This window comes from Humulus lupulus, chromosome 9, assembly GCF_963169125.1.
Source record: "Humulus lupulus chromosome 9, drHumLupu1.1, whole genome shotgun sequence".
NCBI lineage: Eukaryota > Viridiplantae > Streptophyta > Magnoliopsida > Rosales > Cannabaceae > Humulus > Humulus lupulus.
The window spans coordinates 183705319-183732333 of record NC_084801.1 but is presented as its reverse complement, the minus strand read 5'-3'; the positions used below and the strand labels follow the sequence as shown (position 1 = coordinate 183732333).

At 30.8% G+C, this 27015-nt stretch overlaps 2 protein-coding genes across 2 annotated transcripts; both read right to left on the bottom strand.

Moving 5' to 3' along the window:
• Window positions 1-9590: 9590 nt before the first annotated feature.
• On the bottom strand, window positions 9591-10462 carry LOC133801537 (ethylene-responsive transcription factor 12). The gene has a single exon (XM_062239773.1). It carries the CDS (start codon window positions 10285-10287, stop codon window positions 9772-9774), a length of 516 nt encoding a protein of 171 aa, XP_062095757.1. The 5' UTR covers window positions 10288-10462; the 3' UTR covers window positions 9591-9771.
• A 4302-nt stretch (window positions 10463-14764) lies between these two features.
• On the bottom strand, window positions 14765-25001 carry LOC133801536 (receptor-like protein 4). The gene is made up of 9 exons (XM_062239772.1): window positions 24782-25001; window positions 22411-23466; window positions 18075-18222; window positions 17045-17116; window positions 16698-16769; window positions 16179-16250; window positions 16010-16087; window positions 15644-15825; window positions 14765-15408 (listed from the first exon to the last, which is right to left on the bottom strand). Exons 1-9 carry the CDS (start codon window positions 24843-24845, stop codon window positions 15287-15289), a joined length of 1866 nt encoding a protein of 621 aa, XP_062095756.1. The 5' UTR covers window positions 24846-25001; the 3' UTR covers window positions 14765-15286.
• Between the last annotated feature and the right edge of the window lie 2014 nt (window positions 25002-27015).

Genomic DNA, 27015 nt, shown 5'->3' with positions numbered 1-27015 from the left:
TTTCTTGTGTTTGGACTTTGGACTACTTGTGCTCCCTTCATAACATTTACAAGTACAATTTTCTTATACTATAATCGATACAACCCCAGGATGTGATGAGTCGACATCGAGGTGCCAAACGACTCCGTCGATAAGAGCTCTTGGGAGTCATCAGCCTGTTATCCCCGGCGTACCCTTGATCCGTTGAGCGAGAGCCCTTCCACACGAGACTCCCGGATCACTATGGTCGACTTTCGTCTCTGTTCGACCAGTCGGTCTTACAGTCAGGCAGGCTTATACCATTACGCTCACGAGCAGAATCTTAGCTTGAGCCTACCTTCGCACACCTCTGTTACTCTTTAGGAGGCATCCGCCCCCAGATAAACTACCCACCTCGCAGTTTTGGACCTTGTATTTTTTCTAATTGTTTGTTTGAACTTTGTGTTTTAACAAATTACTTTTTAGAACTTATGTTTTGTAAAATGAGTAAAATAGAATCATAAACTCAATTTTGATGAAGAAAAAATTGAATATACAGCACAGTTTTTTAGTAGAATGATTTATTTTTGTTCTGAATTGTTAGTTTGGTAAATTATTCATGATTTTAGTTGAGAAAACATTGACTAAAATCGAATTTAGAGTTCTATTTTAATCATTTTACAAAACATAGGGTTCAAAAAGTAATTTGTCAAAACATAGAATTCAAACAGGTAATGAGACAAAATACAGGATCCAAAAATATATAAACCCTACTTTTAATGCTAAAATCTTTTGAGGGAAAATCAATTGAAACACAACTCTTGAAGTTAATAAATTTATAGTAAAATCTTTCAAAATTATATTAATATTAGGTTGTTATAAAAATAATAATTTTGTGTTTTCTTTTGGTGAGTAATAATACAATAAGTTTGGCATTTAAAATTATACTTTATATGTTTTTGAAAATTTTCTTAAAAATCAAATAATAATACATATTTATACCATCACAATTTTATTAAAAATTTCATTGCATAAGATTATATTTATAATTTTATAAGAAAGACTTAATTAAGCCTTGTTTTTTAAATTATGATGATATTATTATTTTTGGTTATAAATTTGAATACTATAAATTCTTTATATTTTAGCATTTTTTCCTCCTTATGTTGGCATGTGAAGTTTTATAAAAACATAAGAAAGGAAATATTTTACAAAAAAAATTAGTCATGTTTGATCACATTTTAAAATAAAAGAACATTTAAATTATTATTATAATAAAATAAAATGTAATTAAAATAATATTTAAAGATTAAAAAAATTGTATTATTTATGACTTGTTTTCATAGTTATTTTTAATTTTGTTTCTTTATATTTTTGGAAAAGATGATGTGGCAAAAATATGAATAATGTGAGTTGCCGAAGGATCTGTTCACCGTCGTAAAAGCCTCTCCTTTATAATCTTAGCTCCCTAATTACAAGAAACTCACTTGACTCAAATTCATCTAGCTTTATAGGTGTTGAGCTCATAAATAATAATAATAATATAAATCTGTATTCGTACATTATTCTCCGAGCCAAACCACATGACACTTGTCGTATTTATTTCTTTAATGAAACTAAGTCAACAATTTTTATTTTAAAATAAATATAATTTTAAAGACTTTAGTGTAAAATGTATAAAGTACTATTCGAATATAAAATACCACATTTATCAATTATTAATTTGACTTTAGAGAACTTTACTAGTTATAATAAATTTCACTTGTTCTATGATCAAAAAGTATAATACCTTGTATAACAACCACTTTTTGTTTAAAAGACCAAGCAGAACCTTTACGGCCAATCGAAGAATATCTCATCCCCCAAACAACACCTTAGGAAAAGTAATGTGTTTCGAGAATGTCTGCTAATCAGTCTTGAATTTAATTGATTTTTTTACTAAGTGGTTCATGAATGAAACCTTATGTATTGTTATTGTAGACTAAGGACAGTGATGCTTCAATTAAGGTAAAAAAATAAAAACAAAAACAAAAACAAAAATTGACATTATGAGTCAAACTTGTAAAAACGATGAGCTTAAATGTCAAATCCATTGAAATTATATGTACTATTTGGCTCCAAAGTGTGCCTAGAGATTAAGAGACTTTTTCAACAAACACTTGTTTTCATCTTCAACAAACATGCTTCTATACACAAAATTAGTTCTAGTTATTAAATTATGAAAGACAGCTTTTTATTTTGATAAATCACTTTTGGACATTTTGTTTAGTAAAATGGTTCAAACACACTTTTAAAATCAATTCTGGTGAACGTGATTTGGACTAATATAAAAAATAATTTACTCAATTAATAATTCATAATAAAAAAAATTTATTCTGTCTAATAATTGTATTATCATATTTAATTTTTTCTTTATTGAAAAAGAAATTAGTGAAAATAATATTTTTTTAAGTGATTTTGTAATTTGTTCTATTTTTGATAATTTTTTACAAAATAATCTGTCTAAAATTCGACCAGTTGTCTAAATTTTTCGATCGGCTATTTGAATTTTTCAACCACCTGTCTTAATTTTCGACTACCTATCTAAATTATAAGAGACAATTTTGTAAATAATTATTAAAACTATATTAGAGTGCAAAATAATTTTAAAAAATAAGTCATTTTTCCAAAGAACCTTTATTAAAATTGGCTTTAGGAGTCTCTTTGAACCAATCTACAAAATATAGAGCCTAAAATATAATTTTTCAAAATACAAAGCCCAAACAAATAATTAGATAAAACATAGAATCCAATAATTATAATTTTTTTCTATCTAGGGTAGAGATGTCAATTTAACCTGCGGGATAATGTCCCCTTGAGGACCCGACCCTAATGGGGCGAGGGCAGGGGACATGACCCCCGTCCCGAACTGACCTCATTTACATTGTAATATATATTTTAAATATAAATACTATTAAAAATATAATATAATAATTTATATAAAAATATATATATATTTATTAATGGTATAATTTATTGTTTGTTTAATTATTTAATATTAACAAATATTAATTATTTTAATTTATTTTATCAATTTTAGAAAAAAAATTAAATATTCTTTTCAAACGAGTACCCGATAGAGCTCCGACCCCAAGATAGGGCGAGGACGGGGGAGCCATCCCCGACCCTGCCTTGTCCTGTTTACATCCCTAATCTAGGGTAAATTCTTTCTAGGTTTGTAGTTGGAGTAATTTAAAATAATAAACATTTTGAGTTAAAACACTTTGTTGTCACAGCTTTTATTATATGAGCCGATTAAAGGGATTGTCACCCTCTAAATCCTTCAATTTATTATTGCAATTTCTCATTAATTAACACAACCAGTTGTTCTTTCCAAGCTTTGCATAATGATTAAATCCTTCAACCTTTATTTATTTATTTTGGTTAATAATTAATAATAAACTTGAGATAAAGTCACATGTTACAGTTTATTTATTATTTAAAAAAATAATAATTGGTACCAAGCTTTATCATACACAAAAAGAAAACAAATATTATAAACGCCGTCTCTTAAATCATATTTTAAACGAGGTTAATGAATGTTGACAATAAAATAAAATATAAAGTCTCTATCCAAAAAAATAAATATTAATTAATGACATACAGATTTTTTTAGGCCAAAGACAATGAACGATGTAAAAGACCCAGGACCACGTGGACGATTCTAGATCTGCCACGTATGCTAACACCAGTCAAACTTCATGATGCATGACATGACCGTAGACTCTAAAAAACATCATGGTATCTCCATTCATATATCATCATCATCATCATAACCCCATGCACGTTTCCCCATCCAAAAAATAACGACCGTCAACTCATGACGGCGTCGGAGGCGGATCGCCGCCACAACCGCCGTCACCGAATGTGACACGTCACTGACGGAGTAGTTTTTTAACTCGACAAATAATAATAATAATATAATATTAGGTGTGCGTGTTTTGGGGGAGTGGTGTGTGGTAATGTAACGTTGGAAAGAGACACCGCCGTGACGCCTCTGGTGCCGACAGATTCGTTCGGGTGGTGGACCCACTCCCAATCTATTGCTTTTTTCTGACACGTGACGCACGTGGGTCCCCTTTTTTTAAAAAAAAATTAAATATATATAGGAACTTTTCTTAGGCGTGGACATTAAGTTTGGAGTGTTGCTATCGGTTAACTTAAGTTGGCCAACATCATATCACATGAAGTGTCTGCAATAATAAGTTAAATTCAAATAAGTAGTATCTGATATTAAATTATACCAATAATAGAATGTTATTTTCTTGTAGTGTTAAATACTAATAATACTCCTTAATAATTCTCTTAATTTGTTTACGTAGTGTAGAAGCTTTTTTTTTTTAAATTTTCAATCCATAGAGAAATTATAACCAAATTATGATTATAACAAATTTTGAAGAAATTCTAAATAATTACAATGCAGAAATTAAAATTAAATAATTAGTTATTTACGAGTTTAATTTTTTTTTTATACGCATGAGAAATATATTATTTGAATTCTAATTTTAGTTTCGTAAATTTATCAGAATTTATCGAAAAATTAACAAAATATCTATAACTTCTACGTTCGTTGTCGTAAAATTAGTACGGAAAAAAGAAATCACCCCTCTCTACCTAAGATTCTTCTTTATAATAATATTATTATTATTATGTTTTTTTTATAGAGGCCAAGTAAATGAGGTTTTTAGGTATTAGAGGGTAGAATTATGATATTTTGTTGGGGGAAGCAGATTGAGAGGTTAGGGTGGGGACCACAGTAAGTAGAGTAGGGTCAAATCAAATGGGTTGAAATGACGGCCGGCTGGTGGTGCAGTGAGGGCGCAGAGAGAGCCAGAGCTGGTGCTTTGTAGTAGTGAGTACTGCTACTACTGTGCTCAGTTTGATGACGTTAACATTAGGTGAATATCTGCCTTTGCGTGTCTGTCTGTCTGTCTTTTCTTTTTCTTTTCTTTTTTATTCGCTGGTTCTTTTTTTTTTTTTAAAAAAACAAATTATTATTTAGGGAAATTAAAAATTAAAAAAAAAGGAACTGGGACTTTGTGAGTTTCGCTTTCTCTGACAATTAGATTTTTCTCCCCATAATTTTTGGATTATTCTCATTCTTTCTCTATACTTTTGGTCATGTTTTATTTTTTGGGAAGATTGGATAAGGTTTTTATAATGTAACTCTGTAATGTGTATTTATTTTTAGTTAATATTAATTATATATTATTGTGTGTAAAAATATGTGTAATTTAAGTGTATCTTTTTCATTATTCATTTTGTTATGAAATTAGAATAAATATAAAAAAAATCAGTCCAATAGTTTAAATAATATTTTAGTTTGGAATAACTTAATTTCATTTAAAAATTTGAGATAATTTTATTAGAAAAAAAATTGATACTTTTTAAAAAAATATATATATATACATATATTTTCTTCTAATTTATTATTGGCAAATGATGAACTCATTCATTTTTGTATTTTTAATTTTTTTTTTATTTAATCCAATCTCATAATTTAAACATAACCTTAGATTATTAAAAGATTTTTGTTTTTAATGTATGTATCATACCAATACCAAAAAAGAAAAAGTTGTACCACAAACGCTCCCCTAAATATTTAGAATAATACCCTAAAATATATTTTAATTTTAATTTTTTTTTTACCATATTGTTCTTGTTCTTGTCTAATTTCTCTCCACTTTCTCCACATATGATTAGCCGATATTTTAAAATAGATATATAAATATATATATATAGATACAGCTATATGAAATGGATTTTCATTATTGTATAAAAGATAATGGCAACATTTTGATATTTAAAAAAATTGAAATAATGACAGCAATATAAAACATAAGCTCCCAAAAGTTAAATTATTCGAGTGCTTTCTTTCTTGAATGTCCTTTTATTATTAATATATTATCCAAAAGAACTTGTTTATAATATAAGCTCTTTACCTGAAAACGACACCAATTTGAAATATGGGGTCATGTTAAAACCTTTTTTGCTGTATATTTTCGGAACAAAACAACCATATATCCATAGAAAAAGTGCTTTTAGGGAAAAAAAAATAATAATAAAAGCAAAAAAAAAGTTGACCAGAAGATAATATATATATACAACTATTGGTTATGTTCCACTAACCTTATATTATAATTATTAATTATATGTAAACAATCTTTCTATGAATTGATACTAATTATATTTGAAAATTCATGCCCTTTTAAATAGATTGCAATCTTTTGTACACTTTTATAAGGTAACATTCCATAAATAAAAGGCTATCTATGTGGTTTGGCTACACCTATACATATAATTTTAATATATATATATATAATCTATAGCCATGCATTGATAGATATTATTAATAAATATATTCTAAGAGTATCATACATGACTACCCAATGAGACTCCATAAGGTCCATGATTATTTTCTTCAAGATTTTTTCTTTTATTATTTATTTGTGGAAATTGCCAAATGAGACCATCCACGAGACTAAAAAATAAATAAAAATATTTTCAAATATAATATTTCCTTTTAAGTTCATCGACTGTCTTCACTACTTTTTTTTGCACTAATCGCATCACCAACGACTTAATTATTAGTTTATAATTGAAAATATTTTGATCAAAATTGATTATAAATATTATTTTGTTTCATTTTGTAAAACATTAGATTCGAATTACCATTTAACAAAACATAAAAACGATGGTATATTTAAAAAAGAATAATGGTATCTAAAATTAGGATTCACTGTTTTAAAAAATAATAATATATTGCTGTGTAATGTTTAGGTGCATATTTTAAACGCACGTATCGTTACTCTTCAAAAAAACATAGTGGAAAATGATATTTTTTTATTAATTTATTAATAATAATATTACTATTTTATAATTTTCGGCTAAGTGTCAAAGTATAGGTATCTTTTTGGTACAGAATCCTAATGGCCCTTGATTCTTTGCCGGTTTCTTTCTTTCTTTCTTTTTGACCAAAACTTTGAGAAGAAATTTGTGGAGGAAAGCAATGAATGCTTATTAAATAAATAAATATATAAATAATTATTAAAAAGAAACAATGGAGAAAACCAAGGAGAAAGAGTAATGGGAAGAGTTAATAATAACTATTCATACCCTCTAAAAAAGTACAACTACATATTGACTAAATATTCAACTTTAAAAGGACAAAGCCATACATATATATCACCTAGATGTTCCCATTATTTTATTATAAGCTTTAAAAATAAAAAGTAAACAAAATTGTATAATGGAAATTTATGAAATCTTATAAATAAATAAATAAATAAATATATATTCATCAAATTTAGTGGTTGAGACTTTAATCTAGGTGAAATTCAACATTCACCAATTCCTATTTGGCACAATGAATTTAATATTACTTTGTATTATTGTCATTTCTCTTTAGTGGAAAAATGTTAGAAAATGACAATGTCCTATCAAACGTAGATTTAAAAAAAAAAAAAAAGAGATGAATATGATTTTGTCAATTTCGGACTAGGTAATTGGTTAATGGTCGTAGCTTTTTGTTTGGTCACTTTCACAATATAATAATAATAATAAAAATTCCAATCAAATTTACATGCCATAGAAATTAATGAAAACCATTTTTTTTTCTTAAATTGATTTTGTACTCTGACTTATTTTTGATAATTTTTTGTAAAATGATATCTGTATAAAATTTGATCAGTTGTCTAAATTTTTCACTAACTCTCTAAAATTTTCGACCGACTGTTTGAATTTTTCAACTATTTATTTAAAATTTTCAACTAACTATCTAAATTATAAAAGATTACATTACAAATAATTATTAAAATTAGACTAAAGTACAAAATAACTTTCATCGATAGTTCATTTTGCCAGATGACCTTTACACATTGTAAAATCTTTACCAAACCTATAATAACATAAGCCATATTCTCCGGCATCAAATTTCTATATAAGTGGGGCACATAATAATGATACCTAAGCTCAAATGCAAATCATCATTCTCACTATTTAGCTTTATATATATTATATGTTTATGTGAGTGAATGAAATAAATAAATTAAAAAAATAATAAATTAAAAAATAAAAAATAAAACCAATCATAGCAGCCAGCCGGCACATGAAAAACATACTCAGCCATTTTATTTGAAAATTAGCACAACTCACGTCATCAAATAAAGAAGCATATTTTCTATATAATTGCAAATTTTTAGACCAACCATTAACAAAGAGCATTGTATTGGACAACCTTTGTATAATAAATATTTAATTTATTTGTTTTTTTGAAAAAAAATAATAAAGAAAAGAGTCCTAAGAAATAACTCCATCACATTTTGTATTTTATAAATACCTTTACTTTGGTATAAAAATAATATATGTATATATATGATGTGCTATAAAAAAGATGATTAAAAAAGTCATTGGTGCTTATCGATAAACCCTATTTTACGTATTTATAAATTTATAATTTCGAAATTTTACAATGAATCCAAGCAAGAAAACGATGGGAACATTCACTACCATAATAATAATAATAATAATAATAATAATAATAATCTCACAAAAAATGAATGATTGATAAAAAAGATAACTGAAAATACTAATGAGTTAAAATAAATCTTAGTAAATAAAATTCACCATTAATTTTTAAGAACAAGACTTTATTCATTTCTATTAATTATACCTAAAGGAAATTTTTATTGCAGGGGTTTCAAAAAGAGTTTTATTGGTGAGACTCTTTTGTATTCTCAATCCGTAAATAATTTTTAACACGATATTTTTTATACGACTGTATATTATAGTTATTTAGAGTATCATATAAATTTTCAGAAAATTATGAATAATTTACAATACTGAAAATGACTATGTATACTATATTTACACGCGTAACTAATTTTTTTTATGCGCATGACAAATCACTCAAAAAAAACATTCATTAGTCAAAAATACAAAAAAAAAAACCCTCCACTAAAGTTCTTTTTGAAAACCCTACATAGTATCTTCCGTGACTAAAAATACGATTAAAAAGAGATTCCATAGCCATAAACATACGTTACAATTTTTTTAATCACAACTAGTTTGCTTTTTTTTATCCTAATTTAATTTTTCACAAATACAAAAAGACAGGGCCTTTTATAGAAAAAAAAGCTTTTGGTTAAATACTTTATAAAGAAAAAAAAATGAAAAACTAGTTGCGTGGTAAAATTCATGTGTTCGAAAAGTGATGGGATGGATGAGTAGTAGTAGTAGTATGGTAGTACCAGAAAAAAGACAAACGAGGGGCAATTTGGTCAGACGAAATTATTGACATGACACGCACGCGCTTTGAACAAAGCGGATAGTGTGAGTGGGTCTCAACTTTGTCGCAGTACCCTCTTTTACAATTTATTACACACTGCTCAAATTATCGGAACCAGTTTCACTGTTCTACGAACCTAAAAAGGGTTATGTCATTATACCTATATCCACACGCTTGAGTCTCAGTCTCCCCGACCATGACCAACACCTCTCCCACTCTCGCTACTCGCGCGTGCATAACAATTAATAATAATAATATATAATAATTAATTAATGGAAGAAACAAAACGCATGTATATTTACATATATAAAAAATAAAAGTAGTAGATTTACATTAATAATTATATCTGGGCTCGCGATCATCAAATTCTCCAAAATATCACAAACACTGATACACCGAACTAAAACGACGTCGTTAAGATATACCCGAAAATAACAGCTGGGCTTTTCTATTTTTTTTTTTTTTTTTAAAGTTAATTTATTTATTTATCATAGCCATAATGGTGGAGGTTCGTTGAGATCAATGGGGCAACCGCGCCTGACTAGACCCAAAAACGACGGCGTTGCGGAGAGTTCTGGAGCGGGACAGGCGTTGAGACCGCCGATTGAGGAGGAGATTGGAGTTTCGCGCCTTGCCACGTGCGAAGACTCTACTGCTGCCGCTGTTGCGGTGACGGAGTTCATGTCTTTCAAAACGCCCGTGTGTAAAAACTCGCCGAGAACGAGGCGACTGGATGACGAACTCCAGTGGCTCGACGGAAGGTTGAGGTCGAGCGAGAGACCCGCGGTCACCGGCGGCGGAAAGTTAGTCTTGGCCTTCGCACCGCGGAGTGACCTGGCAGCTCCGTCGTAGGCTAGAGCAGCTTCTTCAGGTGTATCGAATGTGCCTAACCAAACCCTAGTTTTCTTCCAAGGGTCTCTTATCTCGGCAGCGTAACGACCCCAGGGACGCTTCCTCACTCCCCTGTAGTGTCCTTCGCGAGACGAAGAAGAAGGAGACGCCATTAACGTGCGAGAAACAACACTTCAAAATCAAAATCCTGAATTCTGCTTCGACTCTTCTACCATCGGAGAATCACTGAGATAAAAAGGAGAATCAGAAACAAAAGAAGAAAGCTAAAGAGAGAGAGAGAGAGACCACTCAGTCACCCGTAATCGTCGGCTAGACGGCACGGCTTTTTTTCTATATATATATAGGCAAAATTAAATAATAATAATAATTATTAATAATATAATATTAAAATAATAAAAAAACGTCGGATGGATCGATAGTTAATCGGACGGTAGTGGAGTGGAGTTTTGAGATCACACGTGAGACAAAAAGTGGGGCCCCGACCCGAGTAAAAGGAACAGAGCCGCCGCCTGATTAGACGTATGCGCAGAGATTAGGGGGGAACTGTCATGTGACTACTCTCCGCGCCGTGGGGGTGACGTAAGCCCTACTCTCTCTCTCTCTAATTTTTTTTTGTTGGGTACGGCTCCTTTTTACAGCGGCGCCTGCCATATTAAAATTTTAATATTATTATTTTTTTAATTTTCTTAAAAATAAAATAAAAAAATAAAATTGTGGGGTGGGATTGTGTTGGGTGAAAGCGGCAGATGGAGGGTAGTGACGTGTCGATGTGGGAGTGGATGGAGTTTTAGTTGTTTGGTTTTTGGGAGATGGTTATGGGGTGTCAGAAAATGCCCCACGTGGAGGGGACGTAGGTGGTGTCTGAGTCGCAGGGGACAAGGACCGAGTTGGGCCGGGGCCTGTTAGCGTCTCGGGAGTGGGTTTCGAATTGGGATTGGGCCTTTTTTTTTATTTTTCTAATTATTTATTAAATAAATTAAGAAATTTGTTGTAATAATATTGGACGCTAACAAGCAAATTAGCCCCAAATAAGATATTATTTAGATAAATGTTTCTCTTTAAAATATAATCAATAAATATTCCATTCTAATAAATTAATACAGTGAAATTTTATATATGCCATTCCCTCTTTATTAGAAAAAATAGAGGAAAGTAGATTGAGATTCAATTGCCGGCAGCGACCACAGAAGAAAACAGTCTACTTCTCCCTCTCCTTCTCGTTGTTTTTTATTTTTTGCTGAGAATTTTTTTGGTAATATCACTCTTATTCACGTTGTTTTGCTGAGAAATATGATAGAAATGATACAGTAGGGATAATTTAGTAAATTAATGATCTTAAAGGCCATTTTTCTACAATTTTTAAAATAGGGACATTGAGCTTCAAATGCACTTAATTTAGGTTATTTGTTATAAATTCTCTACTTTTTTTGGTAGTGTATTTTACGTTAATAGTGCTATGGACATGATCTTCTGTTCTAAAAAATTATATATTTTTAGAGGCTGAATTTTATAAAATAGTAAAAAATGATCATCTTGTTGCTCTCGGATTTTATTTACGGGATCATCGATTTAAAAAATGTGAACTTATATTTAGAAATATTTTAACTGAATTTGAATTTATATGATTATTTTAAAACATTTCATAAAAAATAATGATACGTGAACCAAAACATTACACCAACTAATGTGATATTGTTTTTTAAAACAGTTAGTTTTGCTTGAAATAGATTTAATTGATTAAATGAAATTACCACGTCAGTTGATATAATAATGATATGTGAACCAAAACACTACACCAACCGATGTGATATTGTTTGTTAAAATGGTTGGTTTCGCTTCAAATAAATTTTATTAGATAAATAAATCTACCATGTTTTTTGTATAATATTTCGGTGCACAATTGTAGTGCTGATATCATTACTCTCTTATAAGGCACAAAAACCAAAGTAGAACAAACCCTAATATTACCAAAATATTACACCAGCTAATGCAATACTATTTTTTAGTACTGATTGTTTGCTCTCTTAGAGCAACTCCAATGGGAGTTGCTCAAAAGAATGCCTGTCAGTGATGGGGTATATGGTGGGGTAGGGTGATGATGTGGAAGAAATTAATTTAGAAGAAAACTAACAATGTTGCCACTGTTAGGCAACATTGCTTTTTCTTTATTTTATTTAATTGGTTAAACTTAATAAAAAAATATTGATTTGACCATTTAAGCATTCTTTTGAGCAACTCCATTTTAAGCAACTCCATTGGACTTACGAGACACAAAACAAGGTACAAAAACCAAAGTAGTATAAACCCTAATATATTAAATGTGGTTGGCGTGTTAGAGTTGAGATGATCTGGGTAAGAAAAACGGTGGTCCATGGATTGGGAAGTGAAAGGAGTAAAGAAAGAAAGAAAGAAAGACTAGACAGTAACAGTAAAATACATCATATTTGTACGGCCAAAGAAGAAAAGAAAGAAGAGTGAAGTAGAGTTGGGTTATGTTGGGTTGGGGGAGTGACGGTGGTGACGATTGACCATTGGTCATTTGTTCGAATGACTCTTCCTTTTGTTGTTCTTGTTGCTGCTGCTGCTGACACTGTCCCAAACCACTTCGTCACGTGAACTCTTTTATTATTATTATTATTGTTGTTAGAAGTTTTTTGCAGTGAGTGATGTGGTTTTGGATTTTTATGTCACTTTTTGATGAATTTCGTTTTATTATTATTATTATTATCGATTTATAATAAAATAAGATGTTGTTATTCATATGATTCGTGGTAATACGAAACGTGGCATCTTAGCAGGCTGGCATGGGTTTTTTTCTGAGATGTGGGAACGGTGGGGATCCCTCGCTCCTCGCTCGCTGCATATTTTGATAATTGTTGACTAATGAAGTGTCAGAAGTTTTTACGTAGGGGCTTCAAAAAAATATTTTTTTATCATTGTACTTAATTTGTGTTCTTATCTCGTGAATAAATTTTAATGCGATTTTTTTATAATCGCGTATATTGGAATTATTTAAAATATTTTCCAAATTTATAAATTTTTTTGAATAATTTATAGTGCCGAAAATTTGTTTAAAAATAGATTGATGCAGACATTACTAATTTTTTATGCGTGTGAAAAATAGCATGTTTGAACTCAGTTTTCAGCACGGTAAATTATTCATAATTTTATGAAAATTTGAAAAATACTCTAAATAACTATAATATACATCATCATAAAAAAAAATTTGTACCGAAAATTATTTACAAGTCAAAATAAAAAAAAAAAAAAAACTTCACTAGTGGGGGTCGACTCTTTTTTAAAACCCTTACCATATAATACTCTGAAAGTAAGAATGGTTAGACATTGTTTTCCAACTACTGTTTAGTTTGTCACTACTTTTCTATTATATGTGTATATTATGATATATATATAATTTTAATTATTTGTGTGTATATATAAATATATTTCTCTAAAATGTGAATTTTTCAAGAAAGTATTACATTGTCTGATTAGTGGAACGATCGACCCTTACAATCGGCTCCATCGATCACTAAGATATGTGATGTGAACATCTCTCACATTACCGGAGAATGTAAAATTGGGTTGTGTTTTCTTTGCAAATTAACTTTTACTTGTACGATTCAGCAAAACTTTGCTGGTAGAATTAATACATATATATTGGTGAACTTTTTCACAAATACGACAAAACCCATGTTTGTATACTAATATTCCATTGCTCCCTCAGGTGGATTTTAGAAGTTAATTATGCTTATATATATATAAATATAGAATAATGATATGTGAATCAAAACATTGTCTTATATTTAGTGAAATAAATTTGATTAGTTTAATGAAACTCACATGCTAATTGTGTAATATTTTAATGCACATATCATTACTCACATATATATATATAATTTTCTTCGGTAGGGCGCACCGATGCACGTATTTTGTGTTCTACTGCAAATAGTTTTCGGTGAGATTTTTTTATGACCGTATATATTATAGTTATTTTTAGCATTCTAAAAATTTTCTGAATATTTTACAGTGCTGAAAACAAAATTCAAACATATTGTTGCACTGGTGAGTTTTTTTAATGCGCGTAGAAAACAACCGATTTGAACATTATTTTCGATACTGTAAAATATTCATAATTTTTTGAAAATTTGCAGGATGCTAAAAATAACTACAATATACAATATATTGGTAGACCTCTTTTTGCAAGTTGCACGATAGAAATACCCTATATATAAGAGTAATAATATGTGCACCAAAATATTACACCAACTGACGTGAGAGTTTATTTTAACAAATCATATTTATTTCAGACGGACCACTATTTTAAAAAATAGTAGAAAACAATATTAAGTCAGTTGTTGTAATGTTTTGATACAGAATTTCGGTGAAAGTATCATTATTGATATAATAAAGACTTGACCATAATGAAATTCCTATTCAAAGGTTTAATACTTGTTTAGGGGAAAAAAAAGAATAGTACAAGAAACACCTACCTATTATTATCATACTTCTCAATCAATACTTCTCTCTAGTTTCAAAAGTGAAAATTTATCATAATTGGCCATTTTGAAAAGCATATAACAATAGGAAAGAGAAGATTCTAGATAAAGGTATGCCATAAATTAGGAGTGCAAAAATTAATAATGACATTCAAAACCATATGGCAAGCTAGTTTTCACATTCAAGATTACAATAAATTATGATAATGTGATGAACACATTTGGAACATACTACTACTCTCTCCTTGCAAACCTATGCCAAAGCCTCATGACTAACATAATAGGGCCTATAAAAACACATTACTTTACATTCCAAACCCCATGCCCAAAATAATAGATGGAATTTTGTGAAAATTTCTGGCTTCTAACATTACACCTCTTTTTTTTTTGTGATACAATTTTTGTTTCAAAGATAGGAAAGAATGAATTGGAGTAATGTACATTTTTTTTTCTTGCTTTCCAGTGTATGGAATTCCAGGGAATATTGATATGATAATTTGATCTTCGAGAAGTACTTCCCTTGCGTACCTTTTAGCATTACTGACTGACACTTTGAAGCAAACATGAGAAATCCATGCACCAAAACCCAGCGAGTTTAATTTTGCGAGTTTCGACTGGACGGGTTGTGCAGACAAGGGTGTTTGAGTTATGATCACGAAAGCAAACTTGGACCGTTTTCAGCTGCAGTCCGAGCATTGCCTAGATTATGATGCCTGGTCATCTGGATGTCCCGTGACAAATTAGTCCTTTTTTTCGCGTATGGAGCATCTCTTGCTGCAAGAAAATGGTAGAGCGTTAAAAATATTTATTAAGAGGATGCGAGTTTGTTTATGCAACAATTTGTTTTCCTCAACCACCACTTGAAAGGGAAGTTCTATCTGATTATGTTAAGACTAAAGAAATTATTGTTCCCAACCTTCGACTCTAGCAAAATATGGTGCTGTGAACTATGTTTCTATACAAATTTTAAGTCCAAATCTAATCAAAATATAATATAGATGTATAATACCTGCAATTTGCTGTGCTCGGAGGATATTCTGCCGCCTTTTCCAACAACATACTGAACATATTACAATGAGCAAGAACAGTGCCAACGCTCCCAATGCAATACCAACCTTGGCACCGGTAGTAAGATGGGGCCCGCAAGATGGAAGTCCAGGTAGACCACATAGGCCATGATTATCAGTAAAACTGCACCGATAGAAACATGTAAACATAGCAGCTCAGTAACAAACGTTTGCCAAAAAGAGGGAAACAAGAGTGGCGCGGCATGTAAATATATTGAATGTTTTTATCAGGTACTGCTAATTCTTGGTCTTTTGGGTCTTCTTGAGGCCCCAATTATATAACGATTAACACAAGCGAAAAAACTTACTTGAAGCTAACTCTGTACAAGAGTCTTCCCCCCAAAGCAGCAGGGACTTTCCCGGAAAGAGCATTGCTGTTCAGATTCCTGCATCATGAGTTCATTGATAATCTAAGCTTGAGTAAATGGTCTATGATTTCTATTTTCATAAATTAATGAGATTCTTATTATAGCTTACAGTCTTTTTAATAATGTCAACTGTCCAAGACTTTCAGGAACTGAACCGTTGAAGAAATTGTAGGAGAGGTCCCTGTCATAGGAGTTTAAATGTGGTCAATTATCACAATGTTGAAGAGAAAGAAAAGATATGCATCCACCATGACAAGAAATCTGTCTAAGATTCTCCTGGGAGCAAAGTGGAGTTAGGTCAAACTTTCAAACAAGTTGGGATGTCCCTATCCTATATTCCCATGTACTATCTCCTAAAAAAGATGCCATCATCAAGTGGCTGCCTTTTCTTGGTTTTTAACTTCTTTTTTTCCCCCTTAACAGAACTTTAGTCCTAGTTATATAGTTTTGCCATAACGAAAGATCTCTTAAAATTGACTTAAGGGACATTTAGAAGAATGCTTTGTTGAAGCATGTTTGTGCACTGATTATTAAAACCAATATGCAATCAATCATCATGCTGAAATTTAATTTTTTTTTTAAAAAAACAAATCCAAGAAAGAAATATTAACAAGTACTATGCACTTACAATACTTCTAAGCTTGCAACTGTTCCAAGAGAGGATGGAATGGGCCCATGAATGCTATTTCCACTTAGGTTGCTGTAAAATGAAACCAAAAAATGAACGAGAAGTGCTTTTAATGCCTCAATTCATTAATATCAAGACTGGTTTAGATGTTTAGTTTCAAAAGCAAATGTAAGAGCAACTGGTTAATTTAAAATTAGATGAGACTATAAACTAATATGTCGTTTTTTTATTTTTTTACAAAATATTGAGATGTTAACATTGAATAATACTCTTTGTATCGAAAATATGAAAAACAAAGGAAAAGTTTATTATAATTAATAATTCAAAAGGATGCCCAGGAGACTCACATGCTTTGTAGATGTTGAAGTTTGGATATGTCATTAGGCAGAAAACCTTTAAGACCCTGGTTGTCAAGACCACTGGCAGGAAGGGAATAAAACATAACATAAAAGATAAGCCTAATCATTCTCAAGATAATTTGATTTAGTAATGCACTGTTTAATTTTTTGATAAGTAACACACTGCTTAATTTGGTAAGCACATATAGATGTTCATGTTTAGGTAGAGGAGGGCCATCAAATCTGATTCCAGATGCCTCAGATTTTTCTTACACTTGCATTTAAAATACCAAGTAAAATTTGCTCAAACAATATCAAATCACATATTTACGGGTTAATTATATTCCGCCTTTCCGGTGCAGGTAATTGATTCTTAAACATGACAAACTTACAAGATTTATTTGCGCAAACTACACAATGTATAAAATTGAGGCAGATGAATAATGAAGCTTGGAAATAAAAAATCCACATATGCAGGTTGGGTTGCTTGGATGTAACTTCATATAAAAATAACTTAACACATACCCTAAACACAAAGTATTCAAATTAGTAAACAATGGCCACCTAAATGGGTAAAGAAAATAAGAGTATAACAGTTTAGGTACTTGAAACAATGATTTTTTTCCCCCAGTTTTCATTCCCATAAACTAATACTGACTTTAACCAATAAAAACAAAACAAAAACAAACGTGATACGGACATTTAGACCTTCAATCTATAAGAAACTTGTAAAGCTAAAAGAATATGATTAACTTCTCACTAGGAAGTTATATTTTGCAATATCTCAAGTTGACACAATTATCAAAGATATTTAGCGTGCTTATTAAATGCTTTCTTGGAAGCCAACGGCATGTGTTCTTGTGTTATTTATCATATTTAACTATTTTATGCCCTGGATAAGCTAATTCACACCAAAGAAGGAAAAAGAAGAAACATTCAATTGAAGCAAAGCAGCAATATGAAAGACACAAGTAGCAAAAGATCATTTACACTAATTGATGAGATAAAACTAAATTGAGAGAAAGGATCAAGAAAGTACAGTCCGTCAATGGCCCATTTATTGGTAGTTCTGTTAAATAGACAATCTGTTCCACTCCAAGGGTGTTGTGGTGGAACGCATGGATCACCATTCCATCCAAGTCGAACTGGAAGCCCTAGTGTTGTCTTCAGTGACTGCAAGGCCCTAACTGAAAAATACAAGATAAAATAACTTAAAATCAGTAACAGTTCCTACTCTCTGAAATTATTCCTATTTGTCTAGAGGCAGGATAACAATTGCCAAAACACAAACAACAGTCTCAGGCAGATAAAACTTTTTTTAAAAAAATTTCTAGAGCAAAAATTAATTCTTTATTCTTTATAGTTCATGAATGACTTTGGTTTTGAAAAGGGAGATGGAGATTTACATAAATCACATTTCTCTTTACAGGATTTTACAACTTTTGCACACAATCTCTCTCTCTCAACTATCAAGCCTAGCTGCCAACTTCCGGCCACCCACCTTCTACACACGCCTGACATGAATGAAGAGGAAATGCTGACAAATTCACCATCAGACGTTGCTGGAAGAGGCTGTACATGCCGGTCAAAGTCACTGGAGATGCAGCTTCGACTGTAATTTTCGAAAGGATCTCTTTGAGAGGAACACAACCCAACCATCCTCTCCCAACTGTCAAGCCTAGCTGCCAACTTCCGACCACCCACCTACTACACGCGCTTGACATGGAGGAAGAGGAGATGCTGGCGAATTTGCCATCAGACGTTGCTGGATGAGGTTGTACATGTCGGTCAAAGTCACTGGAGATGCAACTTTGACTGCAATTTTCGAAACGAGCTCTTTAAGAGGAACACAACCCAGACATCCTCACCCCCTATATCGTTGGCATTTTCCGGCAAGTTCATAGATATATCCGCAACTTTAGAAGCTTTTTCCAGTGAAACTATTGATCGTTTGGGCTCAAGAGTAGTATATCGCGACCAACTCTTTGTAGGGATCATTTTGGTATATGGCAAGCATAGGTTATCATCGTCACCGAAGAAGATGATTGGAAGAGTCGTTTTTGTGCTATGTTTGAAAAGTAACTTTGTAGTTGCTTTTTAATTTGGTTAAACAAAAATTAAATTTAAAAGTCCACAAAATGTGTATTTTTTGCTATAATTCGAAAGCAACTTGTGTTTATTTTCTACTTAGTTAATCAAACAACTACTATAATTCACATGTAAATAATACAGTTATCACTTTAAGAAATGTATTATAATTTTTGTAAGGTTCGGACACCATCTATTTCCCCATTGGTATGATATTGTCCGCTTTGGGCCTAAGCCCTCACGGATTTGTTTTTGGGCACCTTCCCAAGTGGCCTCATTCCAATGGAGATAGTGTCCATCCTTATATACCCAAGATCCTTCCCATTTCTAGCCAATGTAGGACTTTGGTTGTACACCCAACAATCCTCCCCTCAAACAAAGGACCACCTTGTCTCCCCTCAGACGATTACAGATCTAAACTTGAATCCCTCGATTCCAACACTCAAGATCCCCTTGAGTAAGCTAGATGAATCCCTTCACCAGCTAGATTCGAAATCCCTTCGAATACCTGAATCCCTCGATTCCAACACTCAAGATCCCCTTGAGTAAGCTAGATGAATCCCTTCACCAGCTAGATTCGAAATCCCTTCGAATCAGATCTGAACCTCCGATGGCTCTAGCAGCAAGCTTCACCTCCTTTGCTTGGCAATCCGAGGATACATTCACATGGCTAATTTTGGGATCCGGCTCTGATACCATTTGTAAGGTCCGTCGGACACCATCTATTTCCCCATTGGTATGATATTGTCTGCTTTGGGCCTAAGCCCTCACGGATTTGTTTTTGGGCACCTTCCCAAAAGGCCTCATTCCAATGGAGATAGTGTCCATCCTTATATACCCAAGATCCTTCCCATTTCTAGCCAATGTGGGACTTTGGTTGTACACCCAACAATTTTTCATTTTAAAGTTATCAGTATTATAACAAGTTATATGGTAAATTGTCATACTACATGTCAACACATTAGTTTTTAAAATAAGTTTGAAGGTAGGGATGGGAATTTTCTCCACTGGGACAGAACCCTGTGGGTACCCGCCCCTAATGGGGCGGGGATTCCCTGCCTAAACGGGGAACGGGGCGGGGACGGGGGCCATTTTCAAACCCCAAATATTAAATAGGGCGAGGACAGGGAAAGTACTCCCCGCCCCGACGGGGCCCATTTTATTTTTTATTAATTTTATAATATTTTTAATTTATTTTACATATTTATTTATGTGATTTTGTAGAATATTAATAACTTTTTAAAGATTTTTAATTTTATTTTGTACATATTTAATATTTTGAGTGATTAATATAGTGTAATATATATTAATTTTAGGTAATCTATTTTTGTTTGTTTTATTTTTAAATAAATGGATACTCGCGGGGATCCCCGCCCCAACGGGTGTTTCCCACCCCACCCCCAATGGGGAATATATGGGGATGGGGGCAGGGATTAAAATGATAAATGGGGGCGGGGGTGGGGGTGGGGGGAGCAGCCCCGCCAATTACTCGCCCCGTTTCTATCCCTATTTGAAGGTAATAAAAAGGTCGTTTACATAATAAGATACTATACTATAATATAAAAATGAGTCATGTTTTTTAAAGAAAGATTACTAATCCTTATCTTAAGGTAACCAAAATGTTTCTTGAATAATAAGATACTATAAAATAACATAAAAATGAAATCACTCTTTAAAAGTAATAAATCAGTATCTTAAGAAACCAAGACGAGCTTTTGAAACCCAATAAAAACTAGAAAAGGGGCTGCGACCAAGCTCCCCTTTTTCCACACTGAGATGGCAAAAATCTCATTTTTTGTGGGATGAACACCTAGCTTTCATGTTTTTTCCTTTAAAATCCGGTGGCATTATTTTTAAATAAGGCAGTTTCATTATTTTCCTTCAAAACAATCTAGTAATAAGTAATTTTTGTAAATAAAATTTGTTTTTAGGTATACTCATGAAAAAATCTCAAAAAAAAAGGATGACTAATGGCTCTACAATTATAAGAAAGGGTGTCAATATCTCAAATTCAACTGATTAAGAATAAAAGGAATTACACTATTTTAAAACATAATTTCAATAATACAAAAATTATCTCTAATATATTTTTTTTTTTAAATCAAATTTATATTAATTTTCTTAAAATTAATATTCAAGTTTTAAAAAAAAAAGTATATAAATAATTTTATTTAATTAAAGACTTAAATTAAAAAAATTAACAATGTTATTTCTTTTTTAAGTCTTTTTGCTCTTAAGCTTTTAAGTAATTGAAATAATAATAATTTAAAAAAATAAATAAACAACTTTTAGAAACTCAACTATTTTTTAGTGCCTAATTATTATTGTTTTAATTAATTAAAAACTGAAGAAAAAACAAAATTATCAATGTATACTTTATTTAATAAAGAACTTAAAATAAAAAAAAATAATAATATTATTTCTGTTTTAAGTTTTTTTGCTCTTAAGTTTTTAATTAATTGAAATAATAATAATTTTTAAAATAAAGTAAACAACTTTTAGAAACTCAACTACTTTTTAGTGTCTAATTATTATTACTTTTTAATTAAAAACTGAAGAAAAAACAAAATTATTAATGAATGCTTTATTTAATTAAAAACTTAAATAAAAAAAATTAATAATGTTATTTCTTTTTTAAAAAAAAATTGTTCTTAAGCTTTTAATTAATTGAAATAATAATTTTAAAATTTTCTAAATAACTTTTAGAAGCTCAACAATTTTTTAGTATCTAATTTTTATTTTTAATTAATTAAAAACTTAAGAAAAGATAAAATTATTAATTGTTTAAATTTTAAGGTTTTACTTTATTTAAATTTGATTTTTTTAATATATATTATTTGATTAAAATATATCATTTGATTTTTAAAAAAAAATATATTAGATAAATTATGTAATTATAATAGAGATATTTTGATAATATTGAAAATAAATTTAATCAAAATTAGTGTAAAATAGATATCAATTAGGTATGTTTTTATACTAATATGTAAAATAGATATGAGTATTAACAAAACTAGAGGGGTATGAGTTGGTACTAAAGCAAACAATAACAATAGGATACTAAAAATGGTATGTGAATTTGACATATATCATTGCTATGCAAATTATTGGACTTCACACCAGATGATGAACTTCTCTAAGCAAAAGGAGCTAGAACACATTACAACCTAATTATATAGCAGTTATGCACACATATGAGTAGCATAGATATTTTGAATGTATGTGCAGGAGTGTTTTTGTATGAGAAAATTGCAAAGAAAAATAAAGATATAAGATCTGATATGTACCTTCTTCAGGCAAAGTTCTAGACTCAGCCATGATAACCTCAAAGACCTCGATGGCATTAATTATAGCATGACTACCTTTCTTGGGCTGCAAAGTTATTGTCAAAGTCCTCCCATTAACAGCAACAGTCCTATTAAGTACAAGTGCAGTATAACGATCTCCACTCAATTCGAAAACATCTATCTCTTTAAATTCAATGTCACCATTTATCAGGATGTCAAATACCCTTAGCCCTGCTTTAGAGACTGCAGGGTCAATCTCTGCAAAGTGTAACCATACGGAGTAGTTTTTGTTGGGTTCCACATCCATTGTATATTCTAAATTAGGCTGACTATCCGTACTAACAATTGCTGACTGATAAAGAGCTTCTGGATAATGATTGGGTGCCTTTGATGCCTGCTTAATACTTGTTTCAACAGATCTGATTCTATCAGAACCTAGATTGAAGGTTGTAATAGAACCCCAAAATCTATCTCCACCCCAACGATCCCCGTTATAATCTACATCAAACTTCGATTTCCCTTCACCGCAACTAAGTCTTGCTGCTGTTCTAAGGAGTACTCCTTCGCCCCATTGTGGACCATAGTAATATGCTTGATTATCAATCTGAAGAATTTCAAGTGAAAGGATTGCTGGATCTCCATGACCAGTGCTGTGAAAGCAGATAGAAGCTGTGCCATCGGTTAGAAATGCAAGGGCTTCAACAAATGCTTGATCATCATGGTTACTCCAACCAGATTTCAAAGAAGAAATCTGAGTTCCTTCGACAGAAACATCAAACAGAGGCTCATTATCGAAATTTACTTGCTTAAACAATCCAAAGAAAATCCTGATTGAATAGTGTGCATTCGGAACTCTACGAATGTTGTAGCAATTTTCTGGCCCTGAAGACAATGGAAAATACCGCAGCGTCTGTAGTGGAGGACTTATGTAACTTGGTCGTGTTGCATTTGTTGGAATACCTCCTGTGTATGCAAAATCCTTGTACCACAAAGTATTGGTAGGTCGAGAATGGACATTCTGCCTGGCTCCACAGCTTATGCGCATTACATATGGATCTGCATTCAGTAAAAGATAAGCCGAATTTTAATTCATTAGATAAAAATTAAATTCATTTGTTTCACAATAGACTATCATATATCTTGCTTTATGTTGGTATCAACCAACACTTCAGCTCACACCTAAGAATCACAAGCAGCAGTAATGTAAATGAGAGCAGATATTTATAGAGGTTAAACCACAAATATGTGGCCTACATCCTCTTTGAACTCCTCAAGGAGATCATGGTTTGCACTAATTCTTAAATCAAGAGATTACAACTGAGTAGTTACAGAACTGAGCACAAGAAAGGAAAACTTCCCTAACTGAAAACTAGAGCCTATTGACAATCAATTCCACTGGAGAAGACAATCCCTTCTCTCTTGAGTATTGCCCAAGAGAGAACCTGAAAACTAGAACCTGCTCTTTCTTCCCTTTCAATCAGTATCACAATACACTTTTCTCTCTCTCTCAGTCAATCCTCACGGCAATTTCACTATTGTTTTAATCAACATTAAAACTGACTCACTTAAACTGATGAAGATTCTAAGCTACCGAGCTAATTGACTAACTCTAGGTCAGCAACTGTAACAAGAACTAAAGTAAAGTCTTCTAACTAAAATGACCAATAAGAATAGGACGCTTGGATAAGTGATGAAGAGAAGATTGATTTTCAACACTTTATGAAGATCAAAATCAATGAGATTTTTTTTTTTGAGGGGTTCAAAATCAATTAGATTAAACATAATAAACACTAAAAATACCACTCATACATGGGTACATAAACTAACGCTGCTAATTAAAGTGAAACTAATCAAATGAACTCTATTATGGGGATTAGCATTTTAGCATGAGTCATGACCTGAACAGGACGCGGTTGCTTTTGATGTTTTTTTCTTCCAAATTTTAAAAAGCCAATTTTCAAGAAAACAATTACCCAGAAACCAAAAGATTCAAACTTGGCAGCAAAAGCATGAGCTAGTATCCACACTGTTTCATTTTCAATTTCTTCGTGAAAAAAGTTCCTTTAAATAAAATATATATATAACTTATTTTGAAAGCTTGTCTCAAATTCGTATCCAATTCCCAACAATGCCGTAAAATCCATCGCTATCAACTTAACCAAATTTGAATTGAAAACAAAACAACCTAACTATTCCAAACCACAGATTCACGAGAACTAAACTCAAACTCGTTTAGCTCTAAACTAAAACTCTTCCAATGCTAATCACAAAATTCAGTTCCACTACCCTAATCTATAACCTCAAGCTCTAACCAATCATTTTTCCAAAAAGAAAAATCAAGAAATGCAGAAAACCAAACTCGAAACCTCACCTTTATTAGCTGAAGCCAAATGGAAGATGAAGACCACTAACCATGGCAGTACAAACCTCAGCATTTCAGCTCTACGCGCTTCTACTTTTTTTTCTTTTTCTTTTTTGTTCTTTTCTCTGCAACTACAGACTCGTCCTCATACTATCTCTCTCTATATCTCTCACTCTTTTTTAGAGAGAGAAAGTGCGTATCAATGTAAGAGTAAGTGCTCGGACGTGATTGCAATTAGTGAACTTCTTAATAGTTGGAATTAAAAGTCTATGCGTTGTTGACTATTAATATAGAAGATATTAATGGACTCTTTTAATCTGACGGTTCACCTACCTCATCAAATTAATATTTTAACGGTTGTGATTAATTGGGTGTGGCTGATTAAAATTAATGCTGCTATTAAAGCATCACTTTCCAATTAGTGATACATTGCTCGAATATAGGTCATTTTAAAAATAAAAATAAACCAAACTTGAACGGTGTATTAAAAGTTGTAAAAATTTGGACCAAATTTGTCACAAAAATATAAAATATAATATGGTGCATATTTTACACCACATAAATATTATATTTTTTAATTTATTTTTATGTTATTTATATTATTTTTATCTATTTACATTAAATATTATACTTTATTATTTTATTATTGTCTAATACTATCAAAAATAAAATATATATTTTTTTTATATTTTCAATAAATATCAAATTAATATTAATAAAATATTAAATTTTACAATAATTTTTATAATTATATTTTAAAATATAATACTAAAAATTATTCTAAATATATAATATAATGACATTTTATATCAAATGTAATATACTATTTACATCTACCCGTCTTTCAGTTTTACTAATGCGACATAAGCCACGTGACGTGGGAATATTCACGTGCAACTAGGAGAATTATAATGGAATTGACGTAATTACCCTTAAAAGCTTGGTAGTGGTAAGTATTAAAATTGATCTGTGAGAGGTTAGTAAGTTGTGCGATTGATCCGACGGCGGAGGATGCTCGATCAGAGTATGGAGTTTGACTTTTAGAGGAGTTTATTGACCATTTTTTTTCCAATTCTTTTGACCAACTTTTGTGCATTTGATTAGTGCGCAATTATCGGGGGTAAGTATGGTGCGTAGTGTGTACTATACGATAGTAGTGGGTGTTGACTGTTTTTTGATATTAGGTTGAAAAGCATTGCATTTAATTTATAAATTGTATTTTTTTAAATATTAAATTATGCATTTACTATTAATGATACATACACTTACATTTTATATTAATTTTTTACATATCACTTTTAACTAATTATATTTATTTAGAGTTAAACTATAAATATTAGGAGAATTGGTGACAAAAATACTTATTTACCGTAATATCCAATATTATTAATAGAGTGTTTCTGTCACTAGTTGATTTGTTAGTCACTGTTAATGTTCACTGTCTAGCACGTGTCTTGACATGATTGGTCCAAATCATTAATTTCTTTTAAAAAAATCATTTCAATTATTTGAAAATACAAAAATTAACTAAAATGTATTTTATAATTAATAAAAATAAGTATATATTTGTTATTATAAAATTAAAATCAAAACTACTTTTTAAATGTTAAAATTTATTGAAACTTATAAACCTAAAAACATAAAAGCAAAATTTAAAAAAAAACATACTATTAACCTAAATGTGAAACTAATAATTTCAAACTACTTTATTAAATAACATAATTTAAACAAAATTAAGATCTAAAATATATAATAGTAGTTATTGTAAGACTTCTTTCTTAAGACCATGTTGCGCCTAATTAATGGAAATTTCCTATGGTTATTCAAGTTAAGTATGATCCTAAAACATATCAATAAGTTATGTCTTCGAGAGACTTCACTTTTTGGAATGAGACAATAAATGGTGAGATAGATTAAGTTATGTCAAATCACGCATGAGAATTGGTAGACATTTCACAATGTTCAAAACAAATTGGGTGCAAGTGGGTATTTCGAAAAAAAAAATATATCACACCTTACAAACCTTCAAGGCTAGATTAGTAGCCATATGATTTAAACAAAAAGATGGAATTGATTATTTTGACACATATACATCGATTTATAGGATAACCACATTAAAAGTTTATTTCCCTTATCATTAATATATAACATTTAAATTCATCAAAAGGATGTCAAAACAAACATTTTTAAATGAAAATCTCGATGAGGGAATCTATATGGAGCAACCAGAGAATTTTGTTACG